General features: G+C 43.9%; 1 protein-coding gene across 7 annotated transcripts in view; it reads left to right on the top strand.

The window, feature by feature from the left end:
• The window catches only part of DAZAP1 (DAZ associated protein 1), a 68,610-nt gene extending 51,315 nt beyond the window's left edge, over window positions 1-17,295 (top strand). For 2 of the 7 annotated variants that reach the window (XM_077271121.1, XM_077271165.1), the window contains 4 exons: window positions 1,825-1,854; window positions 1,957-2,088; window positions 2,183-2,359; window positions 16,307-17,295. In XM_077271121.1, coding sequence (XP_077127236.1) covers window positions 1,825-1,854; window positions 1,957-2,088; window positions 2,183-2,359; window positions 16,307-16,479 — 512 coding nt within the window. In that variant the 3' untranslated portion in view covers window positions 16,480-17,295. Of the gene's footprint in view, window positions 1-1,824; window positions 1,855-1,944; window positions 2,089-2,182; window positions 2,360-2,670; window positions 2,733-16,306 lie in introns of all 7 variants that reach the window. The other 5 variants (XM_077271137.1, XM_077271128.1, XM_077271113.1 and 2 more) reach the window with 5 other exon arrangements.
• Window positions 17,296-18,411: the final 1,116 nt, after the last annotated feature.

Here is an 18,411-nt window from a genome sequence, read left to right on the forward strand (position 1 = left end):
AGGCTACATGGTACTGCAGTTTGCTAATTAGTAAAATTAATATTCTCTAGGTTGTATTCCACTGAATGATCATGTCTACTTTGTGGAATGTTTGTTTAATCCCTATCCTGGTTCATTGAATTGTAGCTCCTTCCATGGCAACTTAAAATTGGAACTTGCACTGTAGTATTGAAAACCAGGACATGTCCAGTGTTTAGCTTTCTGAGGGCAGAGCAATCATTTTTTGTTCAGCGTGTGCATTTGTTCCATAATCACATCCAGGTCGTCATCTTTCCCATTTACAGGTCCTTCTCAAAAAATTAGCATATAGTGTTAAATTTCATTATTTACCATAATGTAATGATTACAATTAAACTTTCATATATTATAGATTCATTATCCACCAACTGAAATTTGTCAGGTCTTTTATTGTTTTAATACTGATGATTTTGGCATACAACTCCTGATAACCCAAAAAACCTGTCTCAATAAATTAGCATATTTCACCCGACCAATCAAATAAAAGTGTTTTTTAATACCAAACAAAAAAACCATCAAATAATAATGTTCAGTTATGCACTCAATACTTGGTCGGGAATCCTTTGGCAGAAATGACTGCTTCAATGCGGCGTGGCATGGAGGCAATCAGCCTGTGACACTGCTGAGATGTTATGGAGGCCCAGGATGCTTCAATAGCGGCCTTAAGCTCATCCAGAGTGTTGGGTCTTGCGTCTCTCAACTTTCTCTTCACAATATCCCACAGATTCTCTATGGGGTTCAGGTCAGGAGAGTTGGCAGGCCAATTGAGCACAGTAATACCATGGTCAGTAAACCATTTACCAGTGGTTTTGGCACTGTGAGCAGGTGCCAGGTTGTGCTGAAAAATGAAATCTTCATCTCCATAAAGCATTTCAGCCGATGGAAGCATGAAGTGCTCCAAAATCTCCTGATAGCTAGCTGCATTGACCCTGCCCTTGATGAAACACAGTGGACCAACACCAGCAGCTGACATGGCACCCCACACCATCACTGACTGTGGGTACTTGACACTGGACTTCAGGCATTTTGGCATTTCCTTCTCCCCAGTCTTCCTCCAGACTCTGGCACCTTGATTTCCGAATGACATGCAAAATTTGCTTTCATCAGAAAAAAGTACTTGGGACCACTTAGCAACAGTCCAGTGCTGCTTCTCTGTAGCCCAGGTCAGGCGCTTCTGCCGCTGTTTATGGTTCAAAAGTGGCTTTACCTGGGAAATGCGGCACCTGTAGCCCATTTCCTGCACACGCCTGTGCACGGTGGCTCTGGATGTTTCCACACCAGACTCAGTCCCCTGCTTCCTCAGGTTCCCCAATGATGGCCTTCTTGACATCTGTCAGGTCGCTAGTCTTACCCATGATGGGGGTTTTGAGTAATGAACCAGGCAGGGAGTTTTTAAAAGCCTCAGGTATCTTTTGCATGTGTTTAGAGTTAATTAGTTGATTCAGAAGATTAGGGTAATAGGTCATTTAGAGAACCTTTTCTTGATATGCTAATTTATTGAGACAGGTTTTTTGGGTTATCAGGAGTTGTATGCCAAAATCATCAGTATTAAAACAATAAAAGACCTGACAAATTTCAGTTGGTGGATAATGAATCTATAATATATGAAAGTTTAATTGTAATCATTACATTATGGTAAATAATGAAATTTAACACTATATGCTAATTTTTTGAGAAGGACCTGTATTTGGGGCGTCTGCAGAAAATAAAATTGACATTTGCTTTTAATGTATTTAATACCTGTTTTTTTTATGTGTATGATGGTTTATTTCTAGGCCTAACATTCATAAACCATTTTGTCTTTAGGTATGTGGATGCCAACTGGACAAGCAATTGGTAAGTAACTGGACATATGTCTTTGTAGTTACTCTCTCACTCGGGCAATTCACATCAATCTCTCCTACCTTTTGGTTCTTCCTAATGCAGTCTTCTCCACAGGCGGGTATGGTCCTCCTGCAGCCCGGGGTGCTGCTCCCCCACCTCCATCTTTCCCCTTCCTAGTGTCAACACCACAAGGAGGATTTCCTGCACAAGGCTTTCCACCGGGATATGCAACACCACCTCCTTATGGTAAGACGTAGTTTCATTTTGTCCTGTTTCATTCAGGCTCTTCTTCTAGAACTAATCCCCAGCTATCCCTATATATTTTGATGTGTTATTGCAGGCTATGGCTATGGCCCACCCCCTCCCCCTCCTGATCAGTACGTCACATCAGGAGTTCCAGCACCATCTGGTACTCCAGGAGCAGCGCCACTGGCGTACCCTCCACCACCAGGGCAGTCAGCTCAGGATCTCAGTAAACCCCCTGGTGGTCAGCAAGACTTTGCTTTTAGCCAGTTTGGTAAGTGGTGTCCATGTGAAAGTTTTGTCCCACTATGTCATTTGAGGGTGGGTTTCAAAGTCTCTTGAAATATGTCCCACTGACCTGCTGACTGTGTTCAATGTCTTTGCAAAAGTATTAGTAATCTCCTTGCATCTTCATATAAAATCAAGACACCCATGTCCCACCCAAACTTCAGAGTGGACCTCTCCATGTCTGACTTTGCCATGCACAAAAAGCCTATTACCTGGCTGGGCGGGATGTCAGGTTGGGGTTGTAGTGCATGCCTTAACCCTCCCACTTAAAAAGCCTGAAGAAATCACTCTTTCCAGGAAATGCCTGCTTTGTGAAATTGTCCGAGTGGATCTGAGCTCACTATGAAGGACATAAAAAGGTAAGAAATGGTAGGTAGCGTTAGATCCTCCATCTCAATTTTGGAGGCCCATTGGATGCACATGCATGGAAAAAAAAAATAGCCTGCCCTACAACAGATCTGACTATGGGGATCCAGTCAGTTTTTGATATTGACATCTTCCCATGACCTCTTTAAGTTTAGGTTCAACTTAAAATTACTTCTAATAAATGGCCGCTATTACTTTTATTACTTGATGGCTTATATAGCTTTTGTCCTTTGCTCAGAGGTCGAGTTTTGAAGCGTTAACTGCCACTTCAGGGATGTTTAAACTGAACCTAAACTTTTAAGAGAACCTGTCACTTGCACAAACAAACGTTAAATGCCTTGTACAACCCTATTCTCCCCTGATCCTGCTGCTTTTTTCCTTTTCAGTCTCCGTCGCCCCAGAGATACTCACATTTATTGCTTTCGGAGCACAATATGTGAAAAAAGTAGTGCAACTGGGCATTTTTTCACAGTTTTCTCTGGAAGAGTGCAGTGTCACACCTTCCCCCCCACCCCCCCAGGCTCAGCTAATCATAACTCTGCAGCATATGACACTGCTAGACTGCAAAATGAGATTCTGACCTGTGACTGGCAGTGTCTGGTAGGGAGATGTAAAATTACATGCCCCTAGAGAAGATGGTGAAGAAATGCCCAGCTGGACTATAGGCAGAGATTTCACATATTTCGCTCCAAAAACAAATGAGAATATCTTTGCAATGGAGCAACACCTCCTAAAGCTGTAGTATCACGGGTGTGTGGGGAGTTTAAGGATTTTTGCAAGGTTTTTTTTTTAATAGCAAGTTTTTTAAGGGAATATGTCATCCTCAACTGAAATTGAACTGTATAGGCTTTTATATAGTGATACAGTAGATTATTTTTTTTTTTAAGTAAATTTGTTTTGTAGATAAACAGTTTAAGGCTATGTACACACGATGCTGATTTGCTGCGGATCCGCAGCGGATTTTTCCGTGCAGAACGCTGCAGATCCGCACTGTGATTTACAGTACCATGTAAATCAGTGTAAAAAAAAAAAATTGTGCACATGGTGCAGAAAAATCAGTGTGGAATTGCTGCGGATTTAAAAGAAGTGCATGTCACTACTTTTGTGCGGATCTGCAGCGTTTCTGCACCCCTCAACGATAGAAATCCGCAGTGGCAAAAACCGCACAAAATCTGCATCAATTCCGCGGCAAATCTGCATAAAAACCGCGGCAAAGCCGCAGCTGCAGATTCTGCCAGGAGATGCAGATTTTGTGCAGAAAATTCTGCACCACTTTTCCTACGTGTGCACATAGCCTATGTGAAGGGGCTTCTGTGCACCCTCTGCAGCTGTGAGGGAGATGAGAATGAGCACAGTGTCAGTGTGTTCACGTGCTCGCCTCCTGCTTGTCAGTCAGTGTGTGCATACACGTTAATCTCCCACTACTGTGTAGTGGCCACTCGCTGCACATAGGATCACACAGTAGCACACACACACTATACGGGAGAGGCAGGTGAGAATGCGCACACATTAACAATGCTTGTTCTCATCCTTCTCCTGTTGGCATCGGCCACCCGTTGCTGTGTGATCTGTGGTACTAGCGGCTGCTACACAAAGATGGTGATGAGAACTTGGTCCCTGCAATGTCTGTGTGAATAGGGCTGGGGAGTTAAATCAGGCAGCGCCCCAAAGCAAACGCGGTCAATCACCATGAAGGGAATATTGTACATGAGAGGGTGGAAAGGTGCATCGGGCCATTAGCCAGGCCAAGGGAGCATCAAAGCCCCTTCATTTACGTATTTGATAAAACTGTTTTTCTATAAAACTAATTTACTAAAATCTACAGTATAATTATAATTTTTTTTTTTTTTTTTGGGCCAAGTCCCCTAAATAGTCAAATTTGAGTTTGGAAGGAGGGGTAACAGGTTCCCTTTATAACATTGGTCCACCTCAGTACAACAGACCCTCCACACCTCTTTGGTGATCAGTGCAATTGTTTTCTCAAGTAGAAGGCCTCAGAACTGCTGCCCAAACTCTGTAATGTCTTTAAAGGTAATCTGTCACCACCTTTGACCTGTGTAAACTACTAATAAGGGCATACAGGTGTGTAGACTGGTGTGGAGAGTGATACCTGTATGCCTCATATCAGATGCCTTGTTGTTGATAAACTTATTACTATGTGAATTACGTCTTCCAGGCTCTGGGGAGGATGCTGCCTAAGACAACTCTGCCTCCAGAGATTATTTTACATGATGGGGAACTACCAGTGTGACACATGTAGCTAACACAGAACAGGAGAAATTAAATTTGTCTTCTTGCACACACATTTTTGCTCCTCTCTGAGCTCTGCTGCATTGCAGCCCTGTCTGCCTGTGAACTCGAAGCTGAAGCTGAGAGAAGTCTGCCGATGTCAGGTATAACCACACATAGCTCTGCCGGGAGAGCAAAGAGCGGCCATTACACATCACATTGGTAATCCCTCGTCATGTAAAATAAACTCTGGAGGCAGAATTACCTTCCAGGCACCATCCTCCCCAGAGCCTGGAAAAGGTCGTTCGCATAGTAATAAAAGATGAGTTCTCCACAACAAGGCATCTGATATGAGGCATACAGGTATCACTCTCCCCAGCAGTCTATACACTTTTATGCCCATATTAATAGTTTAGAGAGGTCAAATGTGGTGAGATTCCCTTTAAGCGAATCGCATGTATATCATGGTTTGACTAGAGCTCCAAATGAAATGAACCAGTATGAATTGTGATTATAGTATATTTATGTATTTCTTTACATCTGAGCTCTGAATAATCCTTTAATTTATCCATGGATGCTGATTGTCTGTGAATAATGTATATATGTCTGCTTTATACATGTGTTATTAAATAATAGTCAAGAAGATTGATGCCTGTTAGTTAGAAGGGCTGAGAAGTGCTCATACACTAGATTTTAACTGTTCTGCTTGTTTAAATGTAATTTGCTAAGGCCGGCTATACATATCAGATGGCTGTAGGCCAAATGAACTTTCCATAGAAGTAGGGGAGTAAGCTGGCAACTGGTGGCAGGTTATCTTCCTGGGACAAATAGGATCGTGCAGTTAAATGGGTTGTCCACCACTTGGATAGCCCTTCCTCCTCATGTTTGGCCCTGTGGTGAAATATATGTGTGTGTGTGTGTGTGTGTGTGTGTGTGTGTGTGTGTGTGTGTGTGTGTGTGTGTATATGTATATATATATATATATATATATATATATATATGTGTATATATATGTATGTATGTATGTATGTATGTATGTGTGTGTGTGTGTGTGTGTGTGTGTGTATATGTGTGTATGTATGTATATATGTGTGTGTGTGTATATATATATATATATATATATATATGTATATGTAATATATATGTGTGTGTGCGCGCAGTGGACTATGTGTAGACTTATTTTGTTGCTGGCAAATGTAACATCTGTCTTGAAAGCTGTAAATCCTACCCAGGTGTTAATATGTACTTCCCTGGGACAAGTAGACTGTCTCCAAATCTCACCAGGAGGTCTAGCTAGGGCCAAGAAGAAAGGTAACATTTGGCACCTCCTGGGTCTTGGAGGGGAGATGTTAATTGCGGCCTGAGGGTATCTATCCATGAGAACCTTTACACAGGGTGTCTCAAGAGAAAACTAATATATTCATTAGTAGCACGGCCGTGGCACAAACAGCCAGCAATTATGTTATTAACAAGTTATAAATTAGGCCTGTATCCAGAGAATAGTGTTCACATAATGGGGGCAGCCGAGCTGGTGAGATCCAATCTACATTCGTCTTACCCTCAGGGAGCAGAAAGCAACTACCAGTTAGATAATTTCTGTAAGTTTCTCCTCTTTATTTTTATACTGTTTTGCATAAGTTGTATGTTTTTTTTATCAGATTTTTATACCTTTTTCTTATTGTAAGCACTGACCCTTTTGTTATTAAAGTATAAAACTTTAACAAGATGAACCTTGAATGTTCTAAAAGAATCCATAGCCTAAGGTGTGTGAGCCTTGTAAGTGATGGACAATATTATTATTAATAATAATATTATTAGTAGTAGTCCGGGACTCATCGCCCGTGTGTTCGGTGAGTGGTGGCAGCGTCTATGAGCGGGTGTGTGGCCTGGGTCAGTGTGTGATTTATGCTCCCATTACAGCATAGGACAGAGGTTGAATTCTGGACTGAGAGAGGGGAGATGGATAACCCTTGCAGGCGCAACCCCAAGTCACGTGTGAAAGCAGGCACTTGACGAATTAGTGGCACCACTGAGTAGGGATCCGTGACAGGCCCCATTAAAATAAAAATACTTATACCCACCTCCAATGCTGTCGCTGCCTCAGCAGCTCTCTCATTCCTGAGGCTCTTGTGAGGGTATGTCACGTGAGCCCAACGGCACTGGCATCACTGTCCTCACCTTGGGACAAATCGAACATCACGAGGAAGTCAGAGCAGCCGCAGCCCTTACTTACTGTTCTTCAATACATCCAAAGGCGGGGGCTGTGACTTTGGTGCTGATTGGGTGCTGGGCTAATGTGACGTAACAACCTCACATGAGCCCCGGGAACGCGAGTACCAACACTACTGAAATAGTGACGGCATCAGGGGGTGGGTATGTGTTTTTGTTTTAACGGGACCAAATGTGAGGAGGGAGAAAGGGTTGTGCTAGACAAATATAAATATATATATATATATATATATATATATATATATATATAGCCCAATCGTCATTTGACAGCTATGAAGAATTCCCTCACACACTCCCACAATTCGGCTGATGTACAAAGTGGTGTTAAAACCTCTCTTGCTCGACTGTAGTTTGTCTTCAGTGCTGTTGCCATGTTGTGAGCCATGCAGCTTATAAGCGCAGCTAATTGGGCCCAAAATCATTAAACGGAATATGAATTCTTAAAGCAAACTAATGCTCCTCCTCATCCGATCCCTGTTGTGCTCAAATAAGTGTTCAACCACATATGTGGGGTACTACCACTTTCGGGAGAAATTTTCACGAATCACCTGCAGGTTAAAAATGCTCATTTCACCCCTATATGAATTCCTTGATGGGTCTAGTTTCCAAAATGGGGTGACTTGTGTGGGTTTCCTCTGTTTTCACATGTCAGTAGCTCTCCAAATGCGACATGGCATAATCTATCCCAGGCAAATGGAGTGGTTTCCTTTCCTAGCTCTGCCACGTGCCTAAGCAGAAGTTTTTTACCACACATAGGGTATTCTCGCGTTCATGAGAAATTGCATAACAAATTATGGGTTCTGTTTTCACCTATTATCTATTGTGAAAATTACAAGTATGAGGCTAAAACATGTTCATGAAAATGGTGTATCTGCGTACTCAAGAGAAATTGAATAAATTTGTGGGTCCATGTCTCCTGTTAAAGGGAACCTGTCACCCCGTTTTTTGAAGATGAGCTAAAAAAAACGTTAAATAGGGGCAGAGCTGGGTGTTACATTGGTGTCTTTTGTGTGCCTTTATTACCCACCTATGCTGCTGAAATACCTTTGTAAAGTCGCCGTTTTCTGCTGTCACTCACGCTGGTCTGGTCCTATGGGCGTGGTGACAGCGCTGTTTCTCCCCCAGATCAGGCTCATCATTCTGTTGGTGGCGTAGTGGTGTGCGCATGTCCAACAGATAATCCACTGCCCAGGAGATGAAAAAGAGCGCGATCTGCGCTATTCAGCCGTTTACCAGTGGGCGCGGCCATCTTTCCTGTGGCCGCGCGTGCGCAGATGGAGCGCTCTGCTGCCCGGGGCTTCAGGAAAATGGCCGCGGGATTCCGCGCGTGCGCAGATGGAGATCGCGGCGGCCATTTTCCTGAAGCCCCGGGCAGCAGAGTGCTCCATCTGTGCACGCGCGGCCACAAAAAGATGGCCGCGCCCACCGGTGAACGGCTGAATAGCGCAGATCGTGCTCTTTTTCATTTCCTGGGCAGTGGATATTCTGTTGGACATGCGCACACCACTACGCCACCAACGGAATGATGTGCCTGATCTGGGGAGAAACAGCGCTGTCACCACGCCCATAGGACCAGACCAGCGTGAGTGACAGCAGAAAACGGCGACTTTACAAAGGTATTTCAGCAGCATAGGTGGGTAATAAAGGCACACAAAAGACACTAATGTAACGCCCAGCTCTGCCCCTATTTAACGCTATTTTTAGCTCATCTTCAAAAAACGGGGTGACAGGTTCCCTTTAACTTGTGAAATTTTAAAATTTGTGGCTTTTTTTTTTTTTTTTTTTTTAACCTAGAGGTTTAAAGGGAAGGTGCCACAATTTTGTTTTTGTATTAAAAATGATTGTTTATATAAACAATTATTTTTAATACAAAATTATTTTTTTTAAGTTTAATATCTTTTTTTATTAATTATTTTTGCAGCCACTGGGCGCCACCATTTTGCTTTGCAGGAGTTTGTGTAGCTGCACGACACTTACACTCTGCAAATACGGCAGCCCTGGGCATAGGAGGCTGCGGTCGGCGTCCGACCCCATACCTACCATTGTGCTGCTCCCTGCTCTGATGTGGCCACGCCCCCTGGGCTGTCTCCACATCACAGCAGAGGCAGGAGGTCGGCGCCATCTTTCTTCAGCCCACAGTGTGTGAGCTCCACTGTGACTTGAGAGCTGCAAGCTGCGCTGTTATAGGAGGGACAGCTCCAGCTGTCTCCCCTTTCACACTGTCAGCAGCCGGCCGTTCCCTGTCCTCTGCTGCCTGGTGTGTGGCTGTGATCTCTAGAATCGCTGGAGAGGGTGAAGTGCTGTGGTCTGATGTCCTCAGGAGCTGCAGAGAGGTAACAGAGGGGGGAGGGGGAGAATCTCTGTGCTGCTCTGACCCTGCCTCTCACTGCAGCTCCTCACAGGACATCAGACCATGTATCTATCACTATACTGTGCTGAGCCGTGTATCTAATCCTCTCCTGTGTGATACTGTCTGCTGTGCCGTGTACCTAATCCTATCCTGTGTGATACTGTGCTGAGCCGTGTATCTAATCCTATCCTGTGTGATACTGTCTGCTGAGACATGTATCTAGTAATCCTCTCCTGTGTGATACTGACTGCTGAGGCTACTTTCACACTTCCGTCGGTACGGGGCCGTTGCAAACCGTCGGCCCGACGGACGTTGTGCTAAATTTAGCACAACGTGGGCAGCAGATGCAGTCTTACGACGCATCCACTGCCCAGTGTGATGAGCGGGGAGGAGGGGGTGGAGTTCCGGCTGCGCATGCACGGTCGGAAAAAGCGGAACTGACTGACAAAAAAACGTCACATTGAACGTTTTTTTTGTGCGTCGTGGCTGCCAAAACATGACGCGTCCGTCGCACAACGGATGCGACGTGTGGCCATACGTCGCAATGCGTCGCTAATGTAAGTCTATGGGGAAAAAACGCATCCTGCGAGCAACTTTGCAGGATGCGTTTTTTTCTCCAACACGACGCATTGTGATGTATCCCTAAAGACTAAAGTGTGAAAGTAGCCTGAGCTGTGTATCTAATCCGCTCCTGTGTGATACTGTCTTCTGAGACATGTATCTAATAATCCTCTCCTGTGTGATACTGACTGCTGAGCCATGTATCTAATCCTATCCTGTGTGATGCGGTCTGAGCCATGTATCTAATCCTATCCTGTGTGATACTGTCTGGTGAACCGTGTATCTAATCCTCTCCTATGCACTCCTCTCCCCCCTGCATGTCTTTCCCCATCGCACGCATCGAGTTGTGTGTGCAATAACAGGAGCTGCAGGGGTCATGCTGTATTATGGCATTATGTGAGATCTGTATGGTGGTATTATGCTTGATCAGTATTGTGAGAATTATATGGCGGTATTATGTGAGAACACTTTGGCAGTATTATGTGTGATCTATATGGCGGTATGTGAGAACACTGGCGGTATTGTGTGATCTATATGGTGGTATTTGAGAACTGTATGACAGTATTGTGTGATCTATTTGATAGTATTGTGTGTGATCTATATGGTGGTATTGTGTGTGATCTATATGGTGGTATTGTGTGATCTACATGGCAGTATTATGTAAGAACACTGGCAGCATTATGTGTGATCTATATGGCGGTATTATGTGAGAACACTTTGGCAGTATTATGTGTGATCTATATGGCGGTATGTGAGAACACTGGCGGTATTATGTGTGATCTATATGGTGGTATTTGAGAACTGTATGACAGTATTGTGTGATCTATTTGATAGTATTGTGTGTGATCTATATGGCGGTATTATGTGAGAACACTATATGGCAGTATTATCTTCAGAAAGGGGACCCACTCTAGGGTGGTCCTGGCTGAGCAGCTGCACACGGCTCTGGGGTAATAGAGGGGGCAGCATGACCTCCAGTTAGGTGCAGTCAGGGGAAGGCTGGTGAGGCAGCTGAAGAGAGGGGTCTCATTTTTATCGTTACTATATGGCTAGATTTCCTTCCCAGCGTCACCCCGTACTGCGCCTGTCGCCTCGCTTTCACACATCGCCAGGACAGGATGGAGAAGACAGCATCTGAGGAGGGGAATGGGGTCTGCATGCAAAGTCTGGAAAAGAACAGGCCATCAATCCGCAGAAATGTTTCTTGGATTTCTGTGGAGCAGACAAGCAGACGGTCCATCCATGTGTATAAAAGACAGCGCTCTGTGTAAATCCATGGCTGCTCCGTGCACCAAACAGGGTGCTCCCATAGACCTGCTCCCTCCACCATATATCTCCCAGAATCCTTGCTGCCTGCCATCCTCGGTGACTGTCTACTTGTCAGTATAAGGCTGCTTTCACACTAGCGTCGGTACGGGCCCGTCGCAGTGCGTCGGGCCGACGTACCGACGCACCGACGCATGCTGTGAAAGAAATGCCCGACGTGGGCAGCAGAAGCAGTCTTAGGGTACTGTCACACAGTACCATTTTGATCGCTACGACGGCACGATCCGTGACGTCGCAGCGATCGTATGATTATCGCTCCAGCGTCGTAGACTGCGGTCACACGTTGCAATCACGGCGCTGGAGCGATGCCGAAGTCCCCGGTAACCAGGGTAAACATCGGGTAACTAAGCGCAGGGCCGCGCTTAGTAACCCGATGTTTACCGTGGTTACCAGCGTAAACGTAAAAAAAACAAACAGTACATACTCACATTCCGGTGTCTGTCCCCGGCGTTCTGCTTCTCTCCACTGTGTAAGCGCCATAGCCGGCAAGCACAGCGGTGACGTCAGACGTCACCGCTGTGCTCGCTTTCCGGCTGGCAGACGCTCACACAGTGGAGAGAAGCTGAGACGCTGGAGGACAGACACCGGAATGTAAGTATGTACTGTTTGTTTTTTTTACGTTTATGCTGGTAACCACGGTAAACATCGGGTTACTAAGCGCGGCCCTGCGCTTAGTTACCCGATGTTTACCCTGGTTATAAGCGAACACATCGCTGGATCGCTGTCACACACAAGGATCCAGCGATGTCAGCGGGTGATCAAGCGACGAAAGAAAGTTCCACACGATCTGCTACGACGTACGATTCTCAGCAGGATCCCTGATCGCTGCTGCGTGTCAGACACTGCGATATCGTAACGATATCGCTAGAACGTCACGAATCGTACCGTCGTAGCGATCAAAATGGTACTGTGTGACAGTACCCTTACAGCGCTTCTGCTGCCCCATTGCAAAGTCTGGGGAGGAGGGGGCGGAGTTTTGGCTGTGCATGCGCGGTCGAAAATGGCGGACTCGACGCACAAAAAAAGTTACATGTAACTTTTTTTGTGGCGGCGGTTTGCCAAAACACGACGCAACCTTCGCACAACGGTTGCAACGTGTGGCAATACATCGCAATGCGTCGGTAATGTTAGTCTATGGGGAAAAAACGCATCCTGCAGACAACTTTGCAGGATGTGTTTTTTCTCCTGAATGACGCATTGCAATGTACAGCCAACAACGCTAGTGTGAAAGTAGCCTAAGGCTGCCGTCACACTAGCAGTATTTGGTCAGTATTTTACCTCCGTATTTGTAAGCCAAAACCAGGAGTGGGTGATAAATGCAGAAGTGGTGCATATGCTTCTGTTATACTTTTCCTCCAATTGTTCCATTCCTGGTTTTGGCTTACAAATACTGAGGTAAAATACTGACCAAATACTGCTAGTGCGACGGCAGCCTTAAGGTACCTTCACACGAAGCGACGCTGCAGCGATAGCGACAACGATGCCGATCGCTGCAGCGTCGCTGTTTGATCGCTGGAGAGCTGTCACACAGACCGCTCTCCAGCGACCAACGATGCCGAGGTCCCCGGGTAACCAGGGTAAACATCGGGTTGCTAAGCGCAGGGCCGCGCTTAGTAACCCGATGTTTACCCTGGTTACCAGCGTAAAAGTAAAAAAAACAAACAGTACATGCTCACCTGCGCGTCCCCCAGCGTCTGCTTCCTGACACTGACTGAGCTCCGGCCCTAACAGCAGAGCGGTGACGTCACCGCTGTGCTTTCACTTTCACTTTAGGGCCGGCGCTCAGTAAGTGTCAGGAAGCAGACGCTGGGGGACGCGCAGGTGAGTATGTACTGTTTGTTTTTTTTACTTTTACACTGGTAACCAGGGTAAACATCGGGTTACTAAGCGCAGCCCTGCGCTTGGTAACCCGATGTTTACCCTGGTTACCAGTGTAAAACATCGCTGGTATCGTTGCGTTTGCTTTCAAACACAACGATACACAGCGATCGGACGACCAAATAAAGTTCTGGACTTTATTCAGCGACATCACAGCAGGATCCTGATCGCTGCTGCGTGTCAAACGAAACGATATCGCTAGCCAGGACGCTGCAACGTCACGGATCGCTAGCGATGTCGTTTCGTGTGAAGGTACCTTTACTCTGAAGTCACCAACAAAATGGCTGCTCACTGGGTTCCTGAATATCATCCTCTTATCCCTTAGCAAACACCCAGAAGGGGAGGAGAGGAGACATCACACACGTCAGCAGACTCCGCCCATAATTACTGCAGTGCAGTAATGTGAGCTAGTTGTACACTAGGTTTTTCTGAAATTTCAGCAGCTGCTCCCCCTAGTGTTTAAAAGTGGAAATTCCAAAACTTTTCAAATTATTTTTCATATTTTACTAAATTATAAACAAATGATAATATTTTTTAGGAAAATATAAACATTAATTCTTTACATTTTTACAATTGCTGTAAAAAAAATTTTTTGATGGCACCTTCCCTTTAAACATACATGGAAAAAATGCCATACATTGCCCCATAGTCTTCCATGCTGAAAAACATTGTTTTTGACTTTAAAAGGGAATTTGTTACCAGGGTTTTGCCACCTAATGTGAGCAGCATGACGTAGTAACAGATTCTGATTCCAGTGATGTCACTTACTGTAGTTTCCATAAAATCTGTGATTTATCAGTAATTATCATTAGAGGACTAGTAAACAGTCTGCCAAGTAGTCAAGCATGTATATGGGTGCTGTATAACCCCTTCCCCACCCCACCGCTGATTGGCAGTTTTTTGCCCATGTACAGCATACACAAAAAGCTGCCAATCCGTTACATTCAGACCTCCGGTAGATCTGCTGCAGATAAAACAGTGATGGTATGAAAGTGACTCATTGCTGGAACCCAGGTCTTTATCCCTACATTATGCAGCTCTCAGTATAGTAACAACCTGGAGTCAGGTTCCCTTTAAGATCTTTTTTTTTTTCAGGATGGATGCATGGATACCTGACTTGCCATCTATTAGGTTTGGTAGCATGGTGGCTCAGTGGTTAGCACTGTTGCTTTACTGCGATCCTGAGTTAAATTCCCATCAAGGACAACATCTGTAAGGTGTTTGTACGTTCTTCCCGTGTTTGTGTGGATTTCCTCCCACACTCCAATGACCTACTGCTTAAGGTTCACAATCTAAATTCCCTTAGAGGACCGCTACATAAGTGAGCATAATGAAATATCTATCAGTCTGTCTATCTGTAGCAGAAGGATGCCACGTTAGTGTCCTGTTTCTTTTTACTGGATGGCACCAGACTTTGAATTGGCACTGATAAATTGTATTACATTACACAACGAACGTGTGGTTGAGAATGGACACGTGTAATTGTGTATATTTTGTGAATCCATTTGTAAGTGTTGATCTGCTGATTTCTTTGAACACATTATCATCCGGCATCAACTCCATTTTACAGTTGATTACTAAATTGTAGTTTCTGGACACTCCCACATTTCTACATACTGATGGAGGAAATTGGCCCCTAAAACACTATAGGTGCACACATACCATTTTGTACAGTAACAAAACAGTATCTTGTAAGCCTGGCTGCATCGATGAAAAGTCCTATCCCTTAACTTGATATGAACTGTTTTATTGTCATGCTAATGCTCGGTGTGACATGAAAATGTTGAAAGTGCACTGTCACCAGGCAGCCTTGGCGTTCTGTGTGTCCCGAAAGAGATCCTTCCAGCTCAGATGGAACCTGAAGGCTGCAGCTAATCACTGGCCGCTGATTGATTGCCAAGGTCACATGATCTCACCACCATATAAGGAAGTGAGGAAACTGGCAGGTGATAGTCAGTGATGTGGAGGAGCAACAGCAGTCTACTTGCTGATCCATTTTAATACAAAAATATGTAGTGAACAATCCGTATAAATACATTTTCAGGGCTGTTAAGAAAAAGAAATGAAATCCCTGCTTTTATTTAAAAATTGCAGCTTTGTTTGTGAAGGCAAAATTAGTTGTCTTGTCACCCAGTTTTCCTGTACGCTGGGCAGCATATTATGATGGCAATACATGGGGTATTATCCCTGTGCAGATTAAAATGCATCATTCTGGGAAAGGTGAGCAGTAGGTTCTGCAGAGATGTGAGGGAGGCCATGCTTGATGTATACATACATATGGTATCAGGACAATGGTGAGTAAATTACATGCCCACTTTGGTTTTCCAAAGCATTTAAAGACACATCTGCCCAATTATGTTGCAACGTAAGAAAGGATTGTCACTTCAGTGACCAGATTTGCTATTCAGTGACCAGATTTGCTATTCCAGAGCTTTGGAAAACTGGTGGCTCCCCTCCTTTTTTTTTTTTTTTTTTTTTAATTGGAGCCCCATTTGGCGTTTAACACTGGGATAGCTGGATATTATATGCGCAGTAGTCTGTATGACTACATTTGCCAATTAATACAAAAAATAGCTTCTACAATATCTGTGTGAAGTACAACCCCTATGTGAACCGCTGTTGGTGCAGTTACTAGTAGCTAGGTGCCTCCTACCAACAAAATGCCCTTGGGTAGTATGTAGACCAAAAAATATGCATCCTAAAATTCCTCCTAAATTTCCAGGCTCTCTCATGCTGGCATTTGTGAGGGCAGTAAACCTGACTGCCTCCTAATAGCATCTGCCTTTCTATTTTACGTTTTCCCATTCTAGGCTATGGGACGCAGGGTATTTTTTTGCTGTTTATAAATGACCTTAGTAAAATGAATAATATGAAGTATATGTGTTTTTTTAATTTTTTTTTTGTTTGTTTCAAGCGCTAAATTTCCTGTGTCTGTAAAGGAGCACAAGTTATACTTGTCATATGTAACCTATTACTGTCCTTTATTCATTGTAGGATATGGACAGGACATGAGTGGGTTTGGACAGAGTTTCTCGGACCTCAGCCAACAGCCCCCATCTTATACAACAGGACCCACTGCACCAGCATCGGCAGGCCCGGCCGCTGGGGGAAGTGGCGCGGGACGAGGGCAGAATCACAATGTGCAATTCCACCCCTACAGACGTTAACATCAGGGAAGCGTATGCACAGAGGAGACTAGAGGGTACATCCACCTCTGAACTTGTGACAATCACCTGGTGAAGACACATCCTGCTAGAGACTTTGGGAGGTTGTACGTTTGAAGGAGAAGCTGTGGGTGTTTGGACTAAAGTTTTTACATCTTTTTTTGACCCATCAGCACAAATAAAGCCAATGAGTCACTGGTTCCAAACAGGGTTTTGAAAACATCTGCAGCTTTAACAGAACTCTTCAGGTTTATTGGTTCATTTTTTGTTTTCCTTTTTTTGTTGGGGGGAGGGGGAAATATTTTTTTTCTGAGCCTTTGTTTTACCATAAATTGTAAACTTTTATGTTTAAAGATATAAAAATATATACATTTAAAGATTGTGAATTTTTTAAATGAAAATTTTCTACTATGTATGCAGGTTTATTTTTTAATTTAATTGCAGGGTTTTCCGGTGACACTGGAGTTCAGAAAAATTTTAACTCCTTGCTTCTGAATATATTTTCCTTAATTTTATTTTGGGGTTGTGGGTTGTTGAGTGCAATAAGTCAGCATCTCCAGGTTACCCAATGAGTTCCTACTGAGTGTAGTTCTTAATTTTGTTACTTGACATGAGGCAGAGTTCAGGGAACAGCCACCTGCTCCGAAGTCACCAATGTAGAGACTTGTTTTAGGCCCCATGCCTGTCGCATCCCTTTTGCTGATAATCTGGGGTAAAGGAGCCATCTCAATGTAAATTCCTCAGACTGAAGGTTTGCAGTGCACTTTGCACTAACTGGTGAATACCTCCTGGTTTGAATAAAGAAAAAATCCTTTTGGAGTGTAGCTTGTGGTGTCTTTCTTTTTAAGAGACTTTCACGTTTACCTCTTAAACAAATTCTGAACGAAAGAAAAGCCAAGGAACCAACAAATAACTATTTAATCTTCACATACCCCATTCTCATATGATACAATTTAAAAGGCTCTACCTACATTTCACAGGATAATCTAATTTTGGTATTATCATCATTCCCCCCCCCCCCCCCAGTCTTCTAATGGATACAGTACCTTTCTTTTGTTTTGTTTAACCGCGGTTCTTGTCATTATCAGTTGTGATAGTGTGAACAGAGCCATATCATCATGTGTTTCTTTCACCATGGTCTTGACAAACTGCAACTCTTCGTTCTTAGAGTATACAAACCAGATTCTTGATGTTTTATAGAACTATGGAATACAGACAACAGATTATTTTGGAAAGTTGTGTCCCCATCTCACATTTATGGCATTTCTAAATGAGCCCCGCTATAGCTAACAGAGGCAGTACCTGTGTGATCAACATGACTTGTATATCAGTGCAAAAGTTTTAGGTGAGAAAAAAAATGCTGCAAAAGATAAATCAAATCAATATTTCATGTCCATATTTTACCTTCTAAGCATGAATTATTCTAGGTACACTTGCACACAGTGTTTGAAGGAACTTGACAGGGAGGTTGTTCCAAACATCTTGGAGAACTAACTGCTTATCCTCTGTGTATGGATGTAGGCGTGTGCAAATCTTTCTGTCTCTTCATGCAATCCTACACAGACTCAATGTTGAAATCTGGGCTCTGTGGGGCTACATCATCATTCCTTGTTCTTTTTTATGTTGGTAGATTTTAATGATACTGGCTGTATTCTTGGGGTTCATGTCCTTCTACAAAATAGATTTGGGCTAGACTCCTCCCTGATGGTATTGTACAATGGAGCATTGAGAACAGTGTTAACTGTTTCCAATCAAATGTCGGTCTGGAATTGAAGAGAGACTGATTTGAGCAAGCCACAGTATTGTGGTTTGTCCTGCAACATGTTTAGAACAACCTCCTTGCCGAGTTTCTTCAAAAACTGTGTGCAAGCGTAGTTAAAAGAATCAACGGTTTTCTCAAAGCAAAGAATGGTTACGCCAAAATTTTGACTTGTC

The sequence above is a fragment of the Ranitomeya variabilis genome, chromosome 1, assembly GCF_051348905.1.
Source record: "Ranitomeya variabilis isolate aRanVar5 chromosome 1, aRanVar5.hap1, whole genome shotgun sequence".
Classification (NCBI taxonomy): domain Eukaryota; kingdom Metazoa; phylum Chordata; class Amphibia; order Anura; family Dendrobatidae; genus Ranitomeya; species Ranitomeya variabilis.